This window comes from Diadema antillarum, unplaced genomic scaffold, assembly GCF_040938485.1.
Source record: "Diadema antillarum isolate AM-2024a unplaced genomic scaffold, OU_Dant_1.0 seq00001573_RagTag, whole genome shotgun sequence".
In the NCBI taxonomy this organism is placed as follows: domain Eukaryota; kingdom Metazoa; phylum Echinodermata; class Echinoidea; order Diadematoida; family Diadematidae; genus Diadema; species Diadema antillarum.
The window spans coordinates 580861-603658 of NW_027272293.1; the positions used below are offsets into that span (position 1 = coordinate 580861).

At 36.7% G+C, this 22798-nt stretch overlaps 1 protein-coding gene across 1 annotated transcript; it reads right to left on the bottom strand.

Annotated features, from left to right (window-relative positions):
* Nucleotides 1–4387: 4387 nt before the first annotated feature.
* On the bottom strand, nt 4388–20986 carry LOC139710826 (protein O-mannosyl-transferase TMTC1-like; the record flags this gene model as incomplete). The annotated part of the gene is made up of 18 exons (XM_071622744.1): nt 4388–4510; nt 5911–5988; nt 6641–6766; nt 7403–7540; nt 8196–8340; nt 9329–9464; nt 10396–10607; nt 11432–11581; nt 12138–12251; nt 12519–12689; nt 13339–13460; nt 14019–14208; nt 14972–15075; nt 16396–16474; nt 17242–17406; nt 18043–18116; nt 18956–19133; nt 20784–20986. Coding segments are annotated over 18 exons (2508 nt in total), but the record flags the coding sequence as incomplete, so codon positions are not given.
* Nucleotides 20987–22798: the final 1812 nt, after the last annotated feature.

Genomic DNA, 22798 nt, shown 5'->3' on the forward strand with positions numbered 1-22798 from the left:
CAAGACAGCAAATAAAACCTCTTGTTATACTCTCATATGAGGGTTTTCCCCCATGTCTATGTCTTGCACGTTTGTTTTGCTTATATCCAAATATATTTGGGGGTGAACTGCCTTCACTGTAAACTGCTAGGACCCATTATGCTGTACAACATAATATGACGCATTGGTATTTTTCAACAAGAATATTTTATTATGTATCTAGAGCGTGACTTTGGTCTTTAAACCTTGGAACGTCTTGGTGCAATGATTACATTCACTTACACAACACGACAAAAGCTACCGTCATTCCATGGCAAATACAGAATTCAAACCATATTTTCCCAATATGTTAGCACTGAATTCCCCATTGTCGAAGTGTGGAAAAGAAAGAAAATGCCCCAACATCAAGTTTTAAATGGGCACATCGTGATATTGCACAATCTAATTAGAAAGATACCTATATGCACATATACATTATTTATAAATCTTATAATTTTCCATTAAATAGTAAAAACATCTTGTTAGATATACTTATTAATGATTATTCCACTGATGCCTCACAAAAAGGTGAATAAAATTTCCCACATTATAGCTTTTTGCATAGCAACAAGATTTCTCCAAATCATTGTGAGGGAATACATGTAATGTACTAGAAAGGGGAGGAGGGAAAAAGGAAATTAAATTTCAATGATGTTTTTTTTTTTCTTATTACCTGCTTGTTGAAATATCAGTATTGAAAGTATAATACATGACATTACATACAGGAAAAAATTTGTGTGTCAAATACATGTACTACATGAAAATGAACACTACGTTCATACATGAAGAACATCCAAGCTGAACAACAACAAGCCTCCCTATTTTTTTCCTTGCTCTTTTTGAAATGAACACTATAATTTGTAGTTTCACTTTATTACAACTGATTCGACAAGTGAACAGTAGCAATGATTTCCTGTAAGGCAATTATTACACTTGATGGTGATTCACTCTCGACTGATCTAGTGTATACATGTATAGATAGCATATGATACGACACAGACTAAATTTTGATTTCATGCATGACATGGTTTGAAAATATATCAATTCTCTGTGAAGATGACCACACGTGCAACAAAGTTATGAGCACTCTAGATCTAGACCCCTCTTGATGTTTCAAACACAAAAGCATCAGAAAAGGAAGGGATCACCTGAAAGTCTTCATAAGGTAAATCCTCCAGTTTTCTCTACAATCTCTTATAATACATAGTCTTGATATGATGTGAAGCAATGGTCTACTTCTGGCAAAATTTCTCAAATTGGTCTTTGACAGAACTTTATGTTTGGTACTACCGTATGTGGAATACACTGAGGCAAATAGGTAAGACAGAGGTCCAGTTAGTGGGGCAGTTGACACTTTCTACACAAAAGGAAACAGAATACAGTAAAATAACACTAACTTAATTAAATCCAGCTGGATAAATAGACACCACAGGAATAAATAGAAAATCTAGCAGCAGAAACAGACTCTTTCAAGGTACAGTATATAGTATTTTTGAGAAGAAAAACTTGCCATGATGCTGAGCTGCAAAGAGACATAGAATGTAGGCTTTACAACCAATATACACACAGGTAATGGTAGTATCTCATTTTGGAACACAAACAGCTTATGACTACAGTATCCAAAAGTAAATAGGATACAAAAGTTTGAATAAAATGGTCAGCCGACAATACACATTCAATTTTTGCATAGTAGATATTTTACCTCAGAGACAGATACAATGTATTAAGAGTTTGATCAGATCACAGATATTACGTCAATGTTTATCTTCAAAAGGGTAGATACAACGTAATTTGTTCTTTTGAGTAATGAAAGAAAACCTTGTTTCCTTTACATTTTTCATCTTTTAATAAAGGATTTTCTCTGAATTTCTCTACATGCATTAATCAAATCTGTATTTGTCTTTTCTTGTATTATTCACTTTGCAAGACAATGGGTGACAGTAGAATATGACACAGGCACAAGACATCTCCCATATTACATCAAACACAGCACAAAATCCAGAGACAGCTATAGTAACAATCAGCTGTCACCACTATTTTGGCTCATCAAATGCAGAAATATGAAGATGAATGCCTTGTGTAACACTATAACTGGCAAAGCTAGCTCAACTAACTGCTGTCATAGTAACAAGTATTTGAAATGATGGAATACAATGAGACAGCATAATAGAGTACAGAGTACATGTATAATGAATTGTTTTGTAGCTGTTTGCAATCTCTGCACTTTCATGGCATATAATTATGTTCATGTACATGTGATGACATCAAGAAGTGCACAGGAACAAACATACTTGTAGTTGGGGCTACTAGAATGGCAGCCGGACAATAGAGAACTCTTTTGCAGACCACACCAGCATATGTGTATGCAACATGACATGAAGAAGAAGATGACATACATTATATATATACACCATTGTATATATATATACATATAGACAACATACATTGTATATATATATATATATACATATATATATATATATATATATATATATATATATATATATATATATATATATATATATACACATACACATATATCTATATATAGATATATAGGTACAGATATATGAATATGCCGATCCTCAGTACCGTCTACATTCATATCTCCTGATCTTCACAAAAGTAAAATGTTGATCTAGCAATCACAAAGATCTAAAACAAAAATAATTTCAAAGCACATGAAAGAGTAGGTACCTGTCCCTCAAAAACATGTCACCATACATGAGATCATCAAATTCATTATATGCTGGTAGACATATATTACATTCATTTATATAAAATGCTTAAAATAATTCACATATTGCCATCACCTTGCATGATCATGCAGCACACCACAATCCAAATACAAAACATGAATTTGGCAAGATTTTCTTTGGCAGAAAAATGAACACATGTAACCCATAAAGTATAGCAAAACTAGATTCCCTAATTACAGAAAACAATACAATATTAACATAATATCGTTGAAAACTTTAGGTGGGCTCATAAGTTTGTCCAGAGAGGTCCAACTAATGCTCATGCTTTGATAACTGTTTCATAGCTACAACAATAAAAGAGAACTGTCAGTGTATTAGTAATCAGTACATGCTAGCTAATCCACCCATAACATGATATTTGTATCCCTTATATCACTGACATGAATTTAGATATTACACCAGAATCACCTACTGTTAATATTCATGTGTATAATAATTCATTAGTCTATCTATTTTCATTCTTTTATTTATTTATTTATTATCGTTTTGACTGTAAGCCCTTAACAAGTTGAGACATAAATCAAGCATTATTTCTCTGTTGTTTTAGAGGTCTGGGAAATTTTGACATTTTCATGTGTATGTCATATCAAAAATGATTTGAGGCTATATCACAGTAGCTTCAGTAGGTACAAAGAGTATGACCTACAACTTTATTTTTTGTTCAAAGAACATGAACACTGTATTTCTGACCACAAACACACACAAAAAGAAGCACAGCCAGAATGAAATGCAAGAGGCAGTACCTAACTGCTTCCCTATCCAACTTGGCCAATTAAAAAACAATACACGTAATTGAAAATTTAACAAAGATGCTGGTATGCCTGTCCTCAATAACAATGAGCATGCAACCCTAACTTGTAATTCTGATATATGATATCAACTCATGTGACCTTACAATTATATTCTGGGTAGAAGAACAAATATACTCACTCATCAACAAACTTGAATACATATTATTATATGAATTATTCACAGGGGAGAGTGCTTTAGTGGAGATGTAGCCTACTTGAGGGTATTTACACTGGTGCAACATGCACAGCACTGTGAATATCTGAGAGTGCTGCACCTGTACTAACATCTTGGAAAACACAGTCCTGTGCATTATTTGTTTTATAGAATATGTCTTTGAGCTATGATATCAGGTGGCATAGTTTTGTACTTTTATAATACAATGGGGCCAGTCTTTCATCCGCCCTACAGATGACCGTATGAATCAGAGCAACTGTTTGGGCTCTTGCACGCAAATAGCTATATGAACTGTACAGAGCAGCAACTGGTAATCTGCCATCGGATAATATGCAGAGCAGTTAATTATACTTTTTTGCTGCACACTCTATGCACTCCTGTGCATTAGCGAGAAAAAATAAAGAATAAAGAGGGCAAGTGTGACTCACTTCAGCATTTCTGATTGGCTACATTCTAAACCCATGTTATGAAAAATAATGTAGATGGTGCACACAAAGAACAGCTTCAAACTGTTTACTGCACTCCACAGGATTCAAATGCACAAAATTTCACCAAGTTTCTGCTTGCAGTGCTTGACAGAACAGATTGTGCCTCTACATGATCAGCTTGCAAATGAGGAAATCAAAATTTGTTGTGCTGTTTCCTTAGCTCTTCTTGACTCTGCTCTCTGCTCGATTCAGCTTGGATATATTTTCAATCAAAATGCTGTTACCAGGGTCCAAGATGAGTGCTTGTTCGTAGTATATCCTTGCTTGCTTGTACTCTCCCTGTAACAAAGAGAGAGAAACAAAACCCAGCTATGATGAATAAAAGATTCTGCGTTCATGGAACATGAAATAATCTGCTTCCTTTAAATATACAGTCTTATGAAAATTAATACACGGAAATTGTGAGGGTTACTTAGTAATCTAAGTCACAGTTGCCAATTGCAGACATTTACTGCCCTTCTCCCTTTTCATATGCTTCATAAGAAAGTCTGTTTAAGGCAAGGTGCTGTGGTGGCTGAAATATGATAACAGCATGCATCTAGATACCCTCAACTGTACATAAACATTTGTTCCATGGCTGTATCATTTTTCCATGAAACCAAGATGAAGCCTCATGGTAAGCTGACAAAATGGTTTGATTGTTCAGTGGCAAAGAACATACACAGTTCCTAATGCTGAAATTCTGAATGTAAGAACAAGGCAGTAACTATCATTAAACTTTCCCTCGTCAGGGGCGGATCTAGCTTTTTTCCAAGGAGGGGGTTTCAGGGGCTGAGCTGGGTATTGCGAGTGAGCGAAGCGAGCAAGGGGGGGATACTGTGGGAGGGGGAATTCCCCCTCCCACGGTAGGAACTTTTTGTAAAAACGGAGTACAAGTCGCATTTATAGAGCATTCAAAAGCAATTTTCTATGGAATTAAACATAGTTAAAAAAAACACTGCGAAGGACTATGATCATAACTTATGCACACTCTTTATTTTACTACAAGAACGGACAGAGCGAGCGAGCCACTCTCACTTTGCCATTCGTCTGAAATGCATTCGTTAAAAGCTAAAACGTAATCGCATTGTTCGAGCAATAACAAATTCTTCTTATATTACTAGAAAGCATAGAAGAAAAAGAAAAATGTAGGGTATACTAAAGTTATGTTCCACAGGGCACACTCGAGGACACGAGGCTACCATCTTGATATAAACTAAATTTACTCATAAGTAAATATTAGGGTATAGATATAATAATGTATATTGTTAGTGTATTATAATTTTCGCCCCGTTAGGGGCAAACATTTTGCATTTTCAGTTATGAAATTGATAACTTTTAGACAAGAAAGTGCCTCTATGTTCATTTTGGTCTTAACATGATTGAATTATTTGTTGTTTGTTTGTGTGTTCTTTTTTTTTTTAATACTTGGCAGCCCAAGGAGGGGGTTTAAACCCCCCGAACCCCCCTGTAGATCCGCCACTGCTTGTTATCTTTAAGGTCCATGAAAGCATGTGTCAGACTGAAATACCTATCAAACAATAAATTTTTCCAGCGAGGCAATGTATCCCAAAGCAAAGAGCACTCATTTAACACTACGCAGTAATCCCCTAAATCTGTTCATGCTGCCTAAGATCACAGCACTATTATGTGTGGTATGTAAAGGGTTCTCACAATCACCATTACTCCACAGCACTCACCCTGATATGGTGTAAGGCTCCAAGATTCAACAGGCATGATCCCATGTCAGGGTTAAGAGCTAAGGCAGCCTCGTATGCCTGTAAGTTGGAATGTGAGAGGTGTACACAGCTGTAGACATGTTTCACATTGTATGGTGTAGACAAGAACTAATTTGTATGACTTAAGAGCAAGTTTAACAATACTTCTGTATGCCATTAACACCACTTGGTGTGTAATAGATGCTTCCATTTTTCAGGAAAGACTCAATCTTCAATAATATATGGAATACTCATCACACTCAATGGCAGCACAGAGCTGATGTCTTTAAACTCATAACAACAGATTTGTTATCTGATCAAATCATTGCAAATCTGCTAATTCTGAATAATTAACATGACTAAATTCCAACCATGTTATTAAAAAAAAATTATGTATATATACAATAACATGTATAAAAAAAATAAGAGGTTTGTAAGAATGTAGAGAGAGAGAGAGAGAGAGAGAGAGAGAAATGAATACTTTAAAAGTGGTTTCTTTCGCGATAGTTTTATTTTCGCGCTTTTCGCGCTTTGAGGTTGAACCGCGAATTCAACATCACGCGAAAATGTTTTGAACTCGTCGGTTGTTACACGCTATCATTACCGACCGCGAATTTAAACACACGCGAAAAAGTCGTCACCGATGGATACCGCGAAAGTTTCTGTACGCGAAAGAAACCACTTTTACAGTAAACAGATTGAGAAAACATACTTCTTTGGCTTGGTCAAGTCTGTTAAGACCCTTGAGGTAATTCCCTCTCTCAAAGATTAGCTCAGCCTTGGTTTCATCATTCAGGTTGACACTGTGGTCTAAAATGTAGTCTACTTCCTGCAGTGCCTGTATAGAAGCAAAACACAGTGGGTCAGGTACTCATTAAGGTATTTGAAATGGATCCATTATCATGAATATCGATGAAGCAATGATATTCATTTTACATCTGTTACAGGTAAATTTTTCAAAGCACTTATGTCAACATTATTATTTGCTCATTTACAATGACTTCTACACCTACTTCTGAATCTTTCACAAAATAACAGACTCACTGCTGAAAAGCTTGCACACTGGAATAATAATGTTCACATATTTAGATCACATATTTTTCAATATCTAATTATTACACATTATATGTAGGCATGGCTCAATATCATTTTACAAGCACTGACATGACCAGGCCAATAAATACTATTTCAACCAAGATCGTGTCAGTCATTCAAAAATGGGCATTTAATCCATACCTGATGACAAACATTAGCAGTAGAATAATTTTTAGTCCATGGCAATCCCTCAAACTAAGCAAAATTTTGACTTTGAATGCATGATTTGATATTTAGGCACTCACTTGCTAAAATTCTGAGGATGAATTGAAAACAAAATTCATACTTCATAACCAATGCATAATTATTTGTCACAAAGTCACAAGAAGTGCATTCCTGATTTCATGGACACGTGGAAAACAGATGGTGATTCACTCACTCTGGTGTACTGGTGTTGGATGCTGTAAATGCTGGAGAGAAGACGTCTGAAGCTGATCATATCATGGTCATGATGCAGGCCAGCCTGGAGGAACTTTTCTGCATCTCCATAGCGACCAAGGCGTGTCAAGACTTGGGCCTGTTATACAGAGAAATGAGGCAAATGTTTCTGTGGTCTTGCCTGTTTGATGATTGTTATGTTTATTTCAACAGTGCAAACATTGCGTCAACATCAGAGTAATACTCACAGCATTGTCATTTCTTTTTCATGTGTCTTTAACAGCATTAACTTATTAGAGAAATTCTTGGAAAAACAAATCAATTGTAAACAGTAATTGGGAAAATATCTTTAATGCAGATCCAAAGCACATATAATAGGCAATTGTATGTCACTGCAAGCTTTTAATGGACAAATGTTACTGACTCACACATTAACTTGTAGTGTGCATGTTGGTTTTGAACATATAATGCTATTTGGATGGCCTTTGAAAGTCAAATTTGTTTGAGATAGAAAATTTGTGACTCACTAAAAATACCTTTTTGTGACAGAACTCGTTTAGCAACTTCTGATAATTGACACACTATTGTCATATGTCAATGCTTATACTTCGTGACTGTTTTTATTCCAGCAATGAATGCAGAAATACTTACCAGTAATCAGTAACAGTTTATCCAGCCATTATTCAAAACTCTACATTAGATATCCTTTGCCGTCATTTTTTTAATTTTTAAGCATGACTTGTTTCAATCCTTCCTCAATATTCTCACAGTGAACTTGACTAACAGATACTTACATACTGGAGCTGAATGTCAGTGTTTTCAGGCTCCAACTCTAATGCCTGTTGGTAGATTATCAAGGCATCACCAGGTCGGTTGGTATTGTAGTATACAGCAGCAAGACTCTGCAAGGTTTTGGCACTTTTGTCTACAGACAAAGCTCTGTATGGTTTGGGGAAAACAGAGAGAAAAACAGATTAAGATTCTGCTCTAAAGATTTCAACTGTAATGGCAATTTTCTATTAACTGCTTCATAGAGACTTCCTGTATGTGAAAGCTTGAATTGTTGATACCTTTTTTTTCTCTTAATTTCTACAATGACACAAAGAAAAAAAATATTTTTTGTTTGCTTATAATTGGCATTGTGATCACAATTAGGCAACACTTGTACCTCCTGTACCAACCATAACAAATACCAAAATTTTCAAGACTTCAATATACAGTAGTTACATCCTATGGCACTGCTTTAACCCTTTCTGTGCCAATTAGTCAAATTTGTGCAATGTGGCACTGCTTTAGAGAATAAAGAAAAGAAAGAGACCATTAAACATGCTCTGCACTGATGCACTTATTATGGGTTATTTCTCAATTATGCAATATACTTCAAAAGTCCTTTTTAGAGGTCTTTAAGAAGGACCAATATTTAATTCTCCTTACTAAGATAACCCTTACCTTATTTGACACTCAATAAACCATTCTTATCTTTGTTAGCAATTAAAAAGTATATCACCATCCTATCTGGAAATAACAATATCATCAAGGCAGCACATAAGAGGGCAACTGGTTACACTTTTCATCACAAGTTAACCCAATGATGCTGCAGGTAAGTTTGAAGTCTAAAATGCAGCGCAATGCACGTGAAATCTACTGTTACCAAATACTCATGCTCACTCATACACACTAATAAACCCTGGTGAGTACGCTAAATATCCATCTTTGTTACTGCTCTCCATGGGCTGCCACAGTAAAACCTTATCTTGTTGAGGACGGACTGATTTTGCAACAACATGCATTTCCCATCAAAACGCCTGCCCGAGTATATTCGGCACTCGTCCTCAACGGGTTAAAGCACAATGTCCATACTTCAACAACTAAGATGTTGCAATAACATCTGCATATAAGATGCATAGATCTCAGCATTTTCCTTTACCTCTTGTACATTTCTTCAGCCTCAGTTGTCCTATTGAGGAGACGTAGGAGACGGGCCATATTTGTCATGGCTATGGAATGGCTGGGGTCAAGGGTCAGGCATTCTTGGTAGTGGTGGAGAGACTCTTGGTAGCGATCTACAAGGATTGGTAGATGCAGGGTGGGGACGTATTAAACAGGTGGTATTTGAGTGTGTCTTAACATGACATATACACACACGGAAACAAGTGGACACACACCATTATGGATACCGATATTAATATAAACCACATATTCACACTGGGGGACACAGGCCAAAATCAGGTTTGAAACAGATGGAGAAAAATGCTATAAATACTGATTGGTGTATCTAACCTATGCTTTCTTTCTTTAAGATCTGTGCATGTCATCATGTACAGACTATAGATTTTTTCTTCAATTTTTCCACTGATTTTGTTCACAGAATGGAACATCTTTGAACAGATTTTGCTATGTCCACATTGCTGCTTTCTTTCACAGTAAGTCATGAACTTCCCTCTTTCAGCAAATGGAAGTTTACAAAGTCTCACGATAAGCAACAGTAAATTAATGTTAGGAAACATGCCCAGGCCAGATCCTTAATCCCAAAAATGCCATTCATAGCAAAAGTTCATCAATTCAACAAATTTGTTGAATTCATGAAACTGAAAGGTATGTTAACCATGATGAATTGTCATTCCAACAAACAGATGGTAAATGCCCTTGTGGAAATAACACTAAAACTTAGCCCTGGGTGATGTCCTCATAACAGCAGAATTACTCTGATATGTACGAGAATGCATAGTGATTTAAGCAAGTTTGATGTGTGCCTGAGATTTTTTTTTCTTCAAATTTTGATATTAACTTAGAGTAAATGTACACTGTGAGGACCAGGGAAATAACATGGGTTGCAGAACGGAAGTCTAAAGACAATACATGTTTGTGTCTTGGATATATTTTTATTCACACATGATGCAAAGAAGGGATAGTTGTTTGCACATAATGTACAATAGAGGACTGCTCTGGCAGAGAGAGAAATGAGTTAAAGGATTATACATTGTCAAGTCACACCATTGCTCATGAGAAATGCTGCATAGTTGTTGTGCACATCAGCAGACACCTCTGCCAAGCCCAAGGCAGTGAGGTAGTATCCCTCTGCTGCTTGCTCCTTTCCCTGTCTCTGTTTGATGGAGGCCAGGCTGTTGAGAGTATCCCAAGAGGTCGGGTCAATCTCTAAAGCCTTCTCCAGCAGCCTCTCTGCCTCAATGAGATCACCACTATCACTGACAGACAATAGAGAAGGTGGACAGTTTCAGGAAGGTAAAGAGAGGGATGAAATCTGATACAGAATTCATATGGCAAACTCACAATTAATCTGGTCTGTAGTAAGCAGTCTCCACTATTCCTTCCTTGTGAATTTTGGTCACAAAGATACTCAATTCATAGGGGATTATTTTCCAAAGAGAGGTATACAATTTCACATTAAACTTAAAATTGTGCTAATGATACCAAATTGGCATGTAGACTTAGAAACAACATATGTACTTATTCTATCATACATGTGAACTTTTTTTTCTCAAGTACTCCATGGAATCCTCCTAACTGTTCTATTTATGAGTCTCCAAGATAGCATTTCTAATTCCCCAAGGAGGATAAAACAACAGACTGACAAAGGTAAGCAAAGCTGCAATATCTCTTCTTCCTGCAAAATTGAAGTCTCACAGTTACAAGAACATAAATAAATACACAAAATGTTCACTCCCAATATCTACAAATTTCCATATTATATATCTTCAACTGTTCTTTCAAAATATCTGACAAATCATATGCAACATCAAGACTTCTAATATCTAACCAACATGACATCTTGTGAATATGATTGGAGATGTCAGAATGAGAACTACTACGATGTATTCCAATCTGAAGAAAGGAATGAAACAAATTCTACAGTCAATAACAATGAAGGAAACTACATGGACCAGCATTGGTAATATACATGCGTATATCTCTATCAATATTGGTACACTGAATTAAAAATCCAAGATATCAGCAGCTACCTGTAGAGATTAGCTGAATTGAAGTAAGTCTTGAAGATATCAATGGTTACCTGTAGAGGTTTGCTAAATTGAAGTATGCCTTGGCATGTCGAGGGTTAATCTGGAGAGCCCTGAGAAAGTATTTCTTGGCTTGCTCAGGCTGGTCCTGGCTCAGCAGAGTGCCAAGATTGTTGTTGGCCGAAGCATGGTGTGGGTGTAACCTGTACAAGCAAGGGGGAAAATTATGTATGTATTTCATGATATAGTTCATGAAATGCAATGAAAAACAAAACAGACCAATCAAGAGTCGCAAGATAAAATGGTTTGCATCTTCTGACTTTCCTGGCAGTACAGCATAAATTGTGATGTCTACAATTTAAGTGCATTATGTAACATAACCCAGTTTTAATGCAACTCTACATGTATTACATATCTCGATATATGTGTTTGACACTCTCAGTAACTCAATAAGTGCCAAAATTTCTTGTGTCAATTTGCGTGTGTACATTTGTGATCTTGTATCACCATGCAAGCCAATAAGAAGTCACATGGGCCAGTTTCATAACAGGTCATGAATATTTGTTCCGGGTCAAAAAATACCAATGTTTGATATTTGGGGTTTCCTTAAGGAGTGATCTTTCTTTTAAGTACATCATTTTCTACAGTGCTGTGTTGCAGTAGCTCCCTACTTTGTCAAGAAGAATGTACTTCGGCCAGTGACACCACATGATACTTGCACTACAGTCTGTGCTTGAATCAACCCTCATTATGTCTCACCTCAGAGTTTCTTCAAATCGTTCCCGAGCTGCTAGGGGAAAGCCTGAATCCATCAAGTAGTTGCCATAGTTGTAGTGCATCTTGGCATTGTGAGGCAGCGTGTCCAAGCCCGACCTGTAGGCAGAGAACATCAGCGACTCACTCATTTATTACATGCATATAAATGAATAGACTAGCATTCATTCCACAGCTTCCTCATTCGCCAAGAGGGTCTGGAATATTGGGTCATGCTTGGTTTAGAGATTCAATTCTACTCATACTACTTTTGGCAAGGGTTATTTTTTAAAGCTACTGAAGTCTACAATTAATTGATTTGTGCTCAGTATGGTATATTGACAGCACAGAATCCAGTTTGTGCCAATACAAGAGTCTTGTACCCACCTAAAGAGAGTCTCCCGTGATTTCCAAACACCATTACGAATCCAAGTTCGCTGACAGAGGCAGAAAATGGTTGTCAAGGTGCAGAATGCAAGTGAAATACGCAGCATTCGACATGTTGTGTTAGAGTAGAGTTTGCTGATGCCCCAGGCAAGAAGGATACAGAATCCAAGACTAGAGGGGGGAATCAAAACCACAAAAGACTTGAGAAATTAATGTGGCAAATTATGAAAGCAGGATAAAATATCTAAAAATTTGAACACTTTGGGATTGAACATGCTCAGTGTAATCTAATTCATTCCATACACAAAAAGCGTACATATTGGGTCTTGTTAACTGCTATACAGTGGACTCCCATTGAAATGAAGTCCTTGGGACCGGCGTTTTTCTTTCGTAATATCGAAAGTTCGTTATATCCAAACAAATTAACATACATAGAACGGATAATACTGCGGCCTGAATTTTTATTTTGTTGTAAATGGAATTTCGTTATAGGCGTGTTCGTTATAACGGGAGTGCAATATACATTTCATTGTACCCAATGGAATACAACAGAAAGCATACCACATAATGAATGGCGATTGTACCATAATTTGAAAAAAAAAACACTTAACAGCTGGCTATGCCTGTTGATTTGAAACGGTCATCATCCTATCATATTGCTATAAGGTGCTTAGATCCTAGCAGCTATGTAGTCAATGGCTTGGACCAATGCATCATGATTATATGGTACAAATACAAATCACAGAAGAGAGAGAAAAATCATACTTCATCTTAATGCACAGCACATAGTATATGTGATAGTCCCCATATATACATGTACCTGGGTATGTAAAGGATTCTCTCCGCCACCACAAAGCCGACTTTGAAGAAGAGATTAGACGCTGGCAAGAATGGAATGGCCAAGAACAGCAGACCACATAGCAATATTCTCTTCTCATCACTCTGAAAATCAAACACAACACACATACAGCATTTCTTTAAATAGCTATATGGCTCTAACAATATATGACAGTGGGCAAGGGAGCATATGGACTGATACTGCTCAAGTCCTGTACATCTACTTGCAAGCACAGGTTCAGAAATATGAGATGCAGGCATCACAGAACTATCATGTTCTGTAGATCACCACCCTGTTTCCAGAAATATCTAACAAAATTTTAAAACAGATTGTATAGAAAATGGCATGAACATGACAAATTTTGGATCATTCTGATGGGGAAATACTGATTTTTTATATCGATCTAATTAGGTATGTGTTTGAAAACTAATATCCCTTTATTGCCATTGCAACATACAAGCCAATAGATGAGCTTGGTTCACAGACTTTGCAATAGTTAATGAACTTTGCCAGCCTTCAGAATTGTAAGCTGTATCACAAAGGTACAGCCAATTTCAGATATCAAATGTTTGTTGTCAATGAGTCAATGAAGTTTCTCATTATCTGCAATTACAAAGAAGCTCTTGGGAAACAAGATATGTTCTATTCCTGAAGACACTGACCTTTGACCTCACTAAACAGTGTAGTCCCAGTAACAGAAGCCCTCCAGCAGCAGCCAGTGTGGTTAGATTTCTACTGTCTGCCCAGGACTCAATGAGAGGGATACTCCCTACCTGCCAGTCATATGATAGAGTCACTGGACAGAGTAACAGCTGTATGTTGAATGCCACTAAATAGCTGAAGGTTAGAAACCTAAAGACAGGAAATAACATACCGGTACAAAGAAATTAGTCACCCCTAGTGGATGGGAGGGGGGCAGGTCTGGACATTCAATAAATGTTGCATTTATGCTATGAAAAAAATTAACAGTCCATCGCATGATATCTAATAGAAAGGCAGTTTTGTCAAAGTACAATCAGTATCAGTTATCAAAATTTCTATATCTGTAACACAAATGATTTTGCAATCATGTTTGTTAAACAATATCCCAACTTTTTGTCTAGAATTACCTACTGCATTTTGCTATATCTTTTTCACACTTGACTCCCCACAAAGCCAATATTCTAAATGTTATCTGTGTCCAACTTTTCTACCCAAATATTGTAGGGGCTTAATATATAAAATGAAAGAAATGATATCTCTTTTAGAAGTGTACAGTCTGGAGAACTGAAAATAGCTCTATCAGAAATTTGATGCTAAGCAACATTATCAGGCGTTCAAGCTGAGTCTGACACCAACTTTTTTATTTCTTTTACTTCTGCTACTCAGAATTAACTACTGCTTCTGGATGTTTGTGCCATAGATGCAAATTACCAAAGTCTTGATATCATAGGTTGATGTCATACAGATTTTATTTTTTTAAAAGAAATTAATCATAAGAATCTTTATACCTATCCTCAAAATTTGCATGAAAACAATGTGACAGAATATGATGATTTAGAATACGATTTCAATACACTTCTTCATGTAAACCCTGTAAAAGGATTCCTCACTCAATTTGATCAGACGTTGGTACCTTGTGGTCATGTGATCAGCAAAGGCTGCTGGGTTATCTTCCTCTGAGAAGTGGGGTAGATGGCCATTCAGCATCCAGATACGGAAACCAAGGAATACAGACACCTGTCATTACGAAAGAAGTCAAACAAATTTCAAATTATTTCACCTCACAGCTGTGTCCATGGTTGAAACATGCATATATCTCTTTGTCCTAACTGCACTTTGTTCGCTGATTGGCAGGCATGCTGAAGTGCTTTCTTCGCTGATCGGCACAGATGTCTGGCAACTCACTGTCAATACACAGAGATTACCTAATACTCCTAATTCCTATTGTGTCATCATGGTCTCCTGTTGGACTAATGAGGCACGTTACTATGTGTACATGTGAGTGGGCTTGCTAGAGCACAACTAGTTCAATTTGGAAGGATTACTGGTACTGAATGTTGATAGAGATTTTTTGCAAGAGAAAGTTATTACAGAAAGCTAGGTGCCTTGTTCCATAAAGGATTAAATGATTTGAATATATTTACATGCACAAGCATCGACTAAAGGTCCTACTTCAAACGACACATTTGTGACCGTGCACCTCAAAACGAACATAAAGTCGCACACACTGATTTTGCGTGAGGACTGAAAATAAGTGAAATGGGTCTACCTAGCCGAACTTGACTTTTTCATATTTTCTGAAAGAGCGGGTCTTCTTTTACATTATGCTAAAATTTGGTATCATAAAACGGACAGGAAGGTGTGTTTTTTCAGCAGTTTATCTCGAACATTTTTGGTAGAATAGTGTGATCAGGTGTGTCTTTAGAATCCCTTTTTAATTTCTGAAAAACCTTGCCCACACTCGTTACTTTCAACTCTAATAACTTTTGAAACGATAGGGCTACGGCTTTGAAAGTTGGCACAAATTATGGAAAGAATGTGTTAATGAGGCATTTATAATTTCAGTTTAATTTGATAATCCCTTCATTGTCGTTACTCTGGTGGTTTATTTCCTGTTTTTTGTCCCATTCATCGCACAGCCAGCACGGTTTGGTAAAGATTAAGCGCTTGAATAGACACTGTACTTCAGAGCCTCTTTTCTCAGTTCACACTTTTCCTGAGTTTGTGCTTTCTTTCCAATATTGAGATAGGTTAGGAGAGTCCATTTGATTTGAGTTATACATCATTTTAAAGCTTAAAGTCTGCTCTTTCAGAATATGGTCTTAACTAAAAATTCATGTCTGGCGACTTTTTGTTTGTTTTGAGGTGCGGGGTCACATTTATTCAGCACAATGCATATGGTACCTTACTAGAAGGCTACGCATCATAAAAGCAGTTGATAAAGTTAATAGACTACAAAAAGATTCTGAAAACAGCTTGTCTGAAACAGTAATATGATGAGGTCACTTATCCAGCTCTCTAGGCATGTGATTCTGTCATCATACACAGTATACTTACAGCACAGAAGAGAACAGCACACCGTACAGCAACAGCACGGAACTTGACTGATTGCCATAGATCTCTGGGCCTCAGTAGACTGGATGGAAGAATGATGAAACATGTACTTTAGACAACTCTGTGATGAGAGTGTTTGTAAAATTTTATGAAGATTGTGTCCATAATATCTTAAGTGTTATCAAAACAGTACCCCTGTAAATTACAAAATGAAATAATGTAGAAAATGACAAATAATTTACAAAATAGCCCATAAACAAACAACTGTTGGCATAAACATACAACCTTAATAAAGCATCACATCTACATCTGTAATATTCAGTGAACAGTCATAAAACTTAATCAAAATGCTTGATCAACAAATTTAAACAATGATCACACGCACATAATGAATATCTTAAATTTGCTTTCTCAATAATTTTGTATCTGGAAGATTTCGGTTAATCAAACCTGCAAATAATTTGAATTAAATTTTAGAAACCCATTTGCAATTTTTATAATCACACAATTTTGGCATAAACCCATGAAGCATATTTTATGTTCAAACAAACAAATCATAAACAATGAAGACAGCCAACTTGCAATGTCAATATGATCAAGTCAAAATCTTTTACAGGCTACTGACACGTAAGAATAGTTTTAAAACACTTTTAAGTACTTGGGTAGTTATATCACACTGTAGTACAAAAGTAACTGATGCAAATTGATGTCAGCACCAGAAAGAACACTATACTACAAAATATATATCAGCATAAACATCCTAGCACAACTTTTCTCTGCAAAGTGTATAGAGGCGATTTAACCTGCAGAGCTGCGACTAATGATTTGAAGGTCTCATGCAATACTCACCTATTCATTCCAGGGTATGCTAGCACAATATCATATGCTACACACACTCCCAGGACAGAAGCAGCATGCTCCTTGACTAACATGGCAGCAAAGGCTGACAACACACCGAGACAGAGATGGAATTTTGATGGACTTTGGTGTGAGTAACATTTTGGTCTGGAGTACCTGTAGGTCAAACATGCAGACAGAGAGAGAGAGAGAGAAATTACCAAGAGAAGGAAATACCATCAACCTTCACATGCTTTTTCATAGTGTACATTCCAGATTGGAAAAGAAGCATGATGTAGCAGCTGTGATAAAGTATTGACCTTGTGCAAGTATAATTCCACATGACTCTCAATCACAGCAATTTGCTAGACTCTGTCCACCCTCTAAAAACAGACTGTGTTCTTTTAAAGCATGAGTCATTACCTTTTCTCGGTAAAGGACTGACTGAACAAATATTGGTACAAAAATATGATTGTGTGTCCCACATTGCAATGCACAATTGCAATGGCTACAATATTCATTTGCTCATGTCATTACAGTAGACAAACTTGAAATGACGTAGTCATGAATTTGTTTGTTTGTTTGTTTGTTTTTTGTAATATTTGCTGAAGATTTGGGTATTTACATCTTATGACAATTAGATATCAAGTCCAAAGCCCCTGAATCAATCATTTAGAATTGGCAATGAAACTGATGACTTACAATGTCTCCCTCATTACCCTCACATGCTGAAGCATAATATGAAAACAAATGGAAACACATACAAAGTTTAATGGAAGGATATATGATATCTAAATGGTGTCTACCCGTTACCTTATGAATGCTAAGAATGAAAGTAAGAACAAGAGACAGGACAAGACATCAGCACGTCCCACCACTCCAGCAACCTAGGGGAGATGAGAAACAGAGGAGAATGTGGTCAAGTCTTCATCTCTCTCATATATTTCATTATAAAGCATTTTGGTGGCATCAAAATCTTACTTCTCTAGATGCTTAAAGTTTTTAAAAGACTTTACAACAATGATTTTCTATTTCTATTTTGCAAAATGAAGAGAGAGACAAATATTTTTAATTCTTACATTGTTTATTTAAACATTGACCTGCTTGTTCATTTTCTTAATTGTAAAAATATGAAATATACGTAAATGAAAAGTGCAGCTGCATCCCTGACCTTTTGATTTTATGGTTTATACACAATCTAACAGATATATGACAAAAACTTTTTACAAAGTTTGTCTGCTCCACTTGTGAGGTGGTTTCAGGCAGATGTGTGATCTCACACTGTGTATGTGAAGGGCAATTTCATTTGTGACATAAATGGGTTTTTAGTGGGAAATGAATATGCCTAGTACAACTCTGCATACAGGAGCATATAAACCTACAAAACATTGCAGAGAATGGTCAAACAGATTTTATCCTGGCTGTAGAAAAATGTGTCATTACTATCAGATAGACGGTCAGCTTTCAATTCCATTTTGTGCATTTTGATTCAATGTTAAGTAGTCTTCAAGAGAAGCATTTGATATGTAGTAGTGGTAGTAGTAGGTACATACCATGGAACTGCATACAATAACTACAACAATATCGGATACATGTGGACCATTAAAAACAGAAGACTGAGAAAGAAAACAAATGACTACAACAGCCCTTAACTTGCCTTTAATTTAAGCATGGCATGTTGATCGCAATTAAAAAAAAGCACCAGATTTACTTGGAATTTGCTTACCGCTTCACAGTGTATAGGGTGGATAGCAAACAGCAAGGCGCTGATAAAAGCTGGTCCAATATCTTGAAAGATGACATGCTGACAAACGTACATAAAGAGCACAGAGACCAAGGAATGGAGGAGGATGTTGACAAGGTGATAAGAGAATGGCTGCAAACCACTGACCAGGTAGTTCAGTCTGCAAAAATCAATTCACAAACACAAAATAATGCAGAACACATGAACTTAAGTCTAAAATCATAAAATGTATTGCATCCAAATCAAAGTCTATAGGTATCCCCAGTAAATCTTGATACTTAATGCACACTATTAAAGTGCCTGAACTCTGGCTCACATGTGAGTTTCACACATTGATTACCAACTGAGGAATTAACTCCACTGACTGTGGTGAAAGCAATGATAGATTTGAAGTTTTCTCCCTTTAAAAGCTGTGTCACCTGTACAATAGTTCCAAATTTTGTGATGATTTTAGTCACTTCCATGTACTGTAAGTGTATATGAACTATTTCTTTTGTTGAACATTCGAAAATGCCTGTGAAATGCATTATATTCCGGTGATTTCAAGCAAATGGAAATAAATTGTTTGCAGTAAAATGTGCACACATTCAAGAAGAAAAAACTAAACATCAAACAGAATTTAAATCTGCAGAAAACCAAGCCTAATTGTATCTATAACAGTCTACCACCATCTGAATATCTTAAGAATGGTAAATCACTCAGGGTATTAAACAATAATGACCTTGAATTACAGCATGCTACTGTGTAAAAAAAAATCATGCCTTCATACAAAATTTGTCAAGTATCTTTCCACAATGTCAACATAGATTTGTAATATCATTCAGTTACATGGACTGGAAAATTGGACATGTATTGGAAGCTTAATGCAGTCACAAGATTTATCTCATTTCAAGCAAGGTCCTCATGTCAAGATAGATATGAGAATTCATTATAATCTAACAAAATTACAACAAATTTAACTGCAGTGGGGAAACATCTCCCTCTACCTTCCCATGTGACCACAACATAGTGCCTACAGTTTGGCCCTTCGTTTGCTGCACAATAGTTTATTGATTCTGGGATTGGACATAATGACTCTATCATCTACAACACGTGTAATACAAGTCAAGTATATGCCCACCCACTGAATCCATTTCTACCATTTCAATCAAATTGTTTTGTTATACCACATTCTGAACTGAAAAAAAAAAAATCATGCGATCTCCATCACAAGTGTAGGTTCTGTGAGTAAACCTTTGGTGTTTGGCCTTTAGAAATCTCTGCCAGAATGTAATCAGCACATTTAACAAACTCTGCCAAAAAGATTGATTTATATGTTAATGAGTTCTGGGGAGCAGAGACGGATGGACAATTCCAATATATAATGAATCCTGCACTCTTTAGGGCGGAGGTACACATATCAAAACTAATTTAACAGAGGATACAGTGGAATAGAGCACCATATGCTCATGGGATGACGAAGGCACCAATCAATAAGCTAGGGGATGGGCTGACACTTGGATATAGGCTGTTAGCAGGCCAATCTATCTCTTCAATTTAAGGGCAGAGAATCAAACCCGTCACAACCACATCTGCCCCCCCCCCCCACCACCTGCTCAATGATAAAATGCCATATAATCGAGGCAAGTGCTAGAAAATGACAGTACAGTACCTCTACCTGTGTTGTTTTGAATGCAATTTAAGCGTTTTGCAACTGTTGAAATCTTCCCTATGTGGCATCAACATGGACAGCTCATCCTAGCTAAAATTTATGATTCCACTTCCCAACACACATACACTTTACTAATGTACATGGTAAAGTAATTTTTACCTGAATGTGAGAGTACACAGTGGTCTGTATGACTTGTGACTTGTGTTGTCACTCATAGACTTGCCCCAGAAGTCATCCTGGAAAACTTTCCATAAAGCTGTCGAGGGCAAGACATCCTTGTTGTTCTTGATAGCGAAGACGTCATCATGCACAAAATCGGCATACAGCGTATTAGAGAACAGGACAAAACTGACCACAGCTATGATGATATAGAGATGGACATGTGATCTGATCAGGAGAGGTAGGGATGCGTTGGAGGAATGTGCAGAATGTTGGTCCTGCTTTACTGCCCTGCGTTCCCTAGCAACAGGCAGGGAGGGGTGGGTCTTGGACAGGCTGGAGGAGGATCCATAATGGACGTTGTTATTGTTGTTGTTGCTATGGTGACCGGATGATGGAGAATGCGATTTGCGGCCAGATGGAGGCCATCTGCGCATGGTCATGGTTCATGGAGCTACATGCTCTTTGTGTTCTTGTCTCATCAAGATGAACCTGGATGATAGAGAGAAGAGTAGAAACAAAGCAGATTATCAGTAGTCATGCATCATGCACACTTGTAATTAGCATCTATACAGACGTTGTATGGCATGAGGTAGCTCTAATTAAGGCAAACCTCATCCATTTTTTGAAATGGTACACATATATCTAGCCAAATAACTTCATAGGAATAGAAGGACAAAGCAATCTGTCTAGGATATTGGTATTGATGTTAGGCCATACATTTGGTATAGAAGGGGAGGAGGGTGTTCCCCCTTGCACGGTAGGGAGCTTTGACAGTGCCAACTTTACATTTCAAGGTGCAATCTGGTGCATATTTTTGTCATCATTTTAATATGTAGGCAACCTACATGTATTTTTTTGTTATTTCAATTTTCTATTTCATTAGTTCAGTGAGAAAATTTGTTAAACATGAAAATTGGTGTGAAACGGTTAGAATTGGGTGAATTGCACTTTATGTACATGTATCTCACACTGACTGCATAAGAATTGACAGCCCTGTCTACAGTGCATATTCAGAAGGTGGTAGAGACCAAACAAGGTGTGGTGCTCTGTGGCCATGGAAAAGGATCATGAGTAAGCTTGAATAGACCACTCCCCCAATTACCCTGTTATACAGTTAGTTTGAACAGGACCTTCCATGACAATTTTGTTTCCATTCTATTCAGATTGTAATAATGTACAGGAATTTCAACTAGTACATGTCTTGTGAATATATATAACAATACTTTCCCTTCTGCATAAGGGCATTTTAGCAAACTTGATGTTTATATAGTCATCCACAACATATCAATGAAATTTTGTGTATGATAAGAGGGGATGCCATAGGATTACAGGTATAATCATGGCACTAGGCAGTTAAGTGTATTTACTTTACAGGATAGGAATGTAAACTATGCTAATAGCTATTTGGATTGTCACTTCAGCCTGAGTGTATTCACTTGAGGTGACAAATTGGCCCTACACAGCCTACACACAGAGCTTTGAGTGTGCATGGACACTGATCATGTCCTAGTTCAGGAAATGTTTATAATTGTAGTACTGCTACTTGAAGGCTTTCTTTTTGCAATATCGAATTGTGACAGATATATCACTCATGAATATAATTATCATAGCCATTTTCATGTCAAAATTCCTACTCACTGCACAAAAGGATAACATTAGTGCAGTCTTTTGCCTGGCTGATGATCTGAAATGATAAACCACTCAAGAAATCAATGCATTAAGAGCAGTAAGCCCTGGCCTCTGCATGCACCCAGCCACAAGTAATGTGCCCACATACATAATAAACATGTAGCTAGTAAATGTATTTTAAATAGTTACCCACTGTATGTGTGTGCTAACAGCCATTGCTTTACTATCAGTGATTCAGTAGACTCCTCTATTAGAAGACAGGACTCATATTTTTGTGCTGTAGGCATTGTACATTGTAAGTTCAATCAACTCTATGCACGTTACTGGTATTTGGGGAATTTTTTTTTCCACCATGACAACGAAGATAGTGAAAAGATGTGATA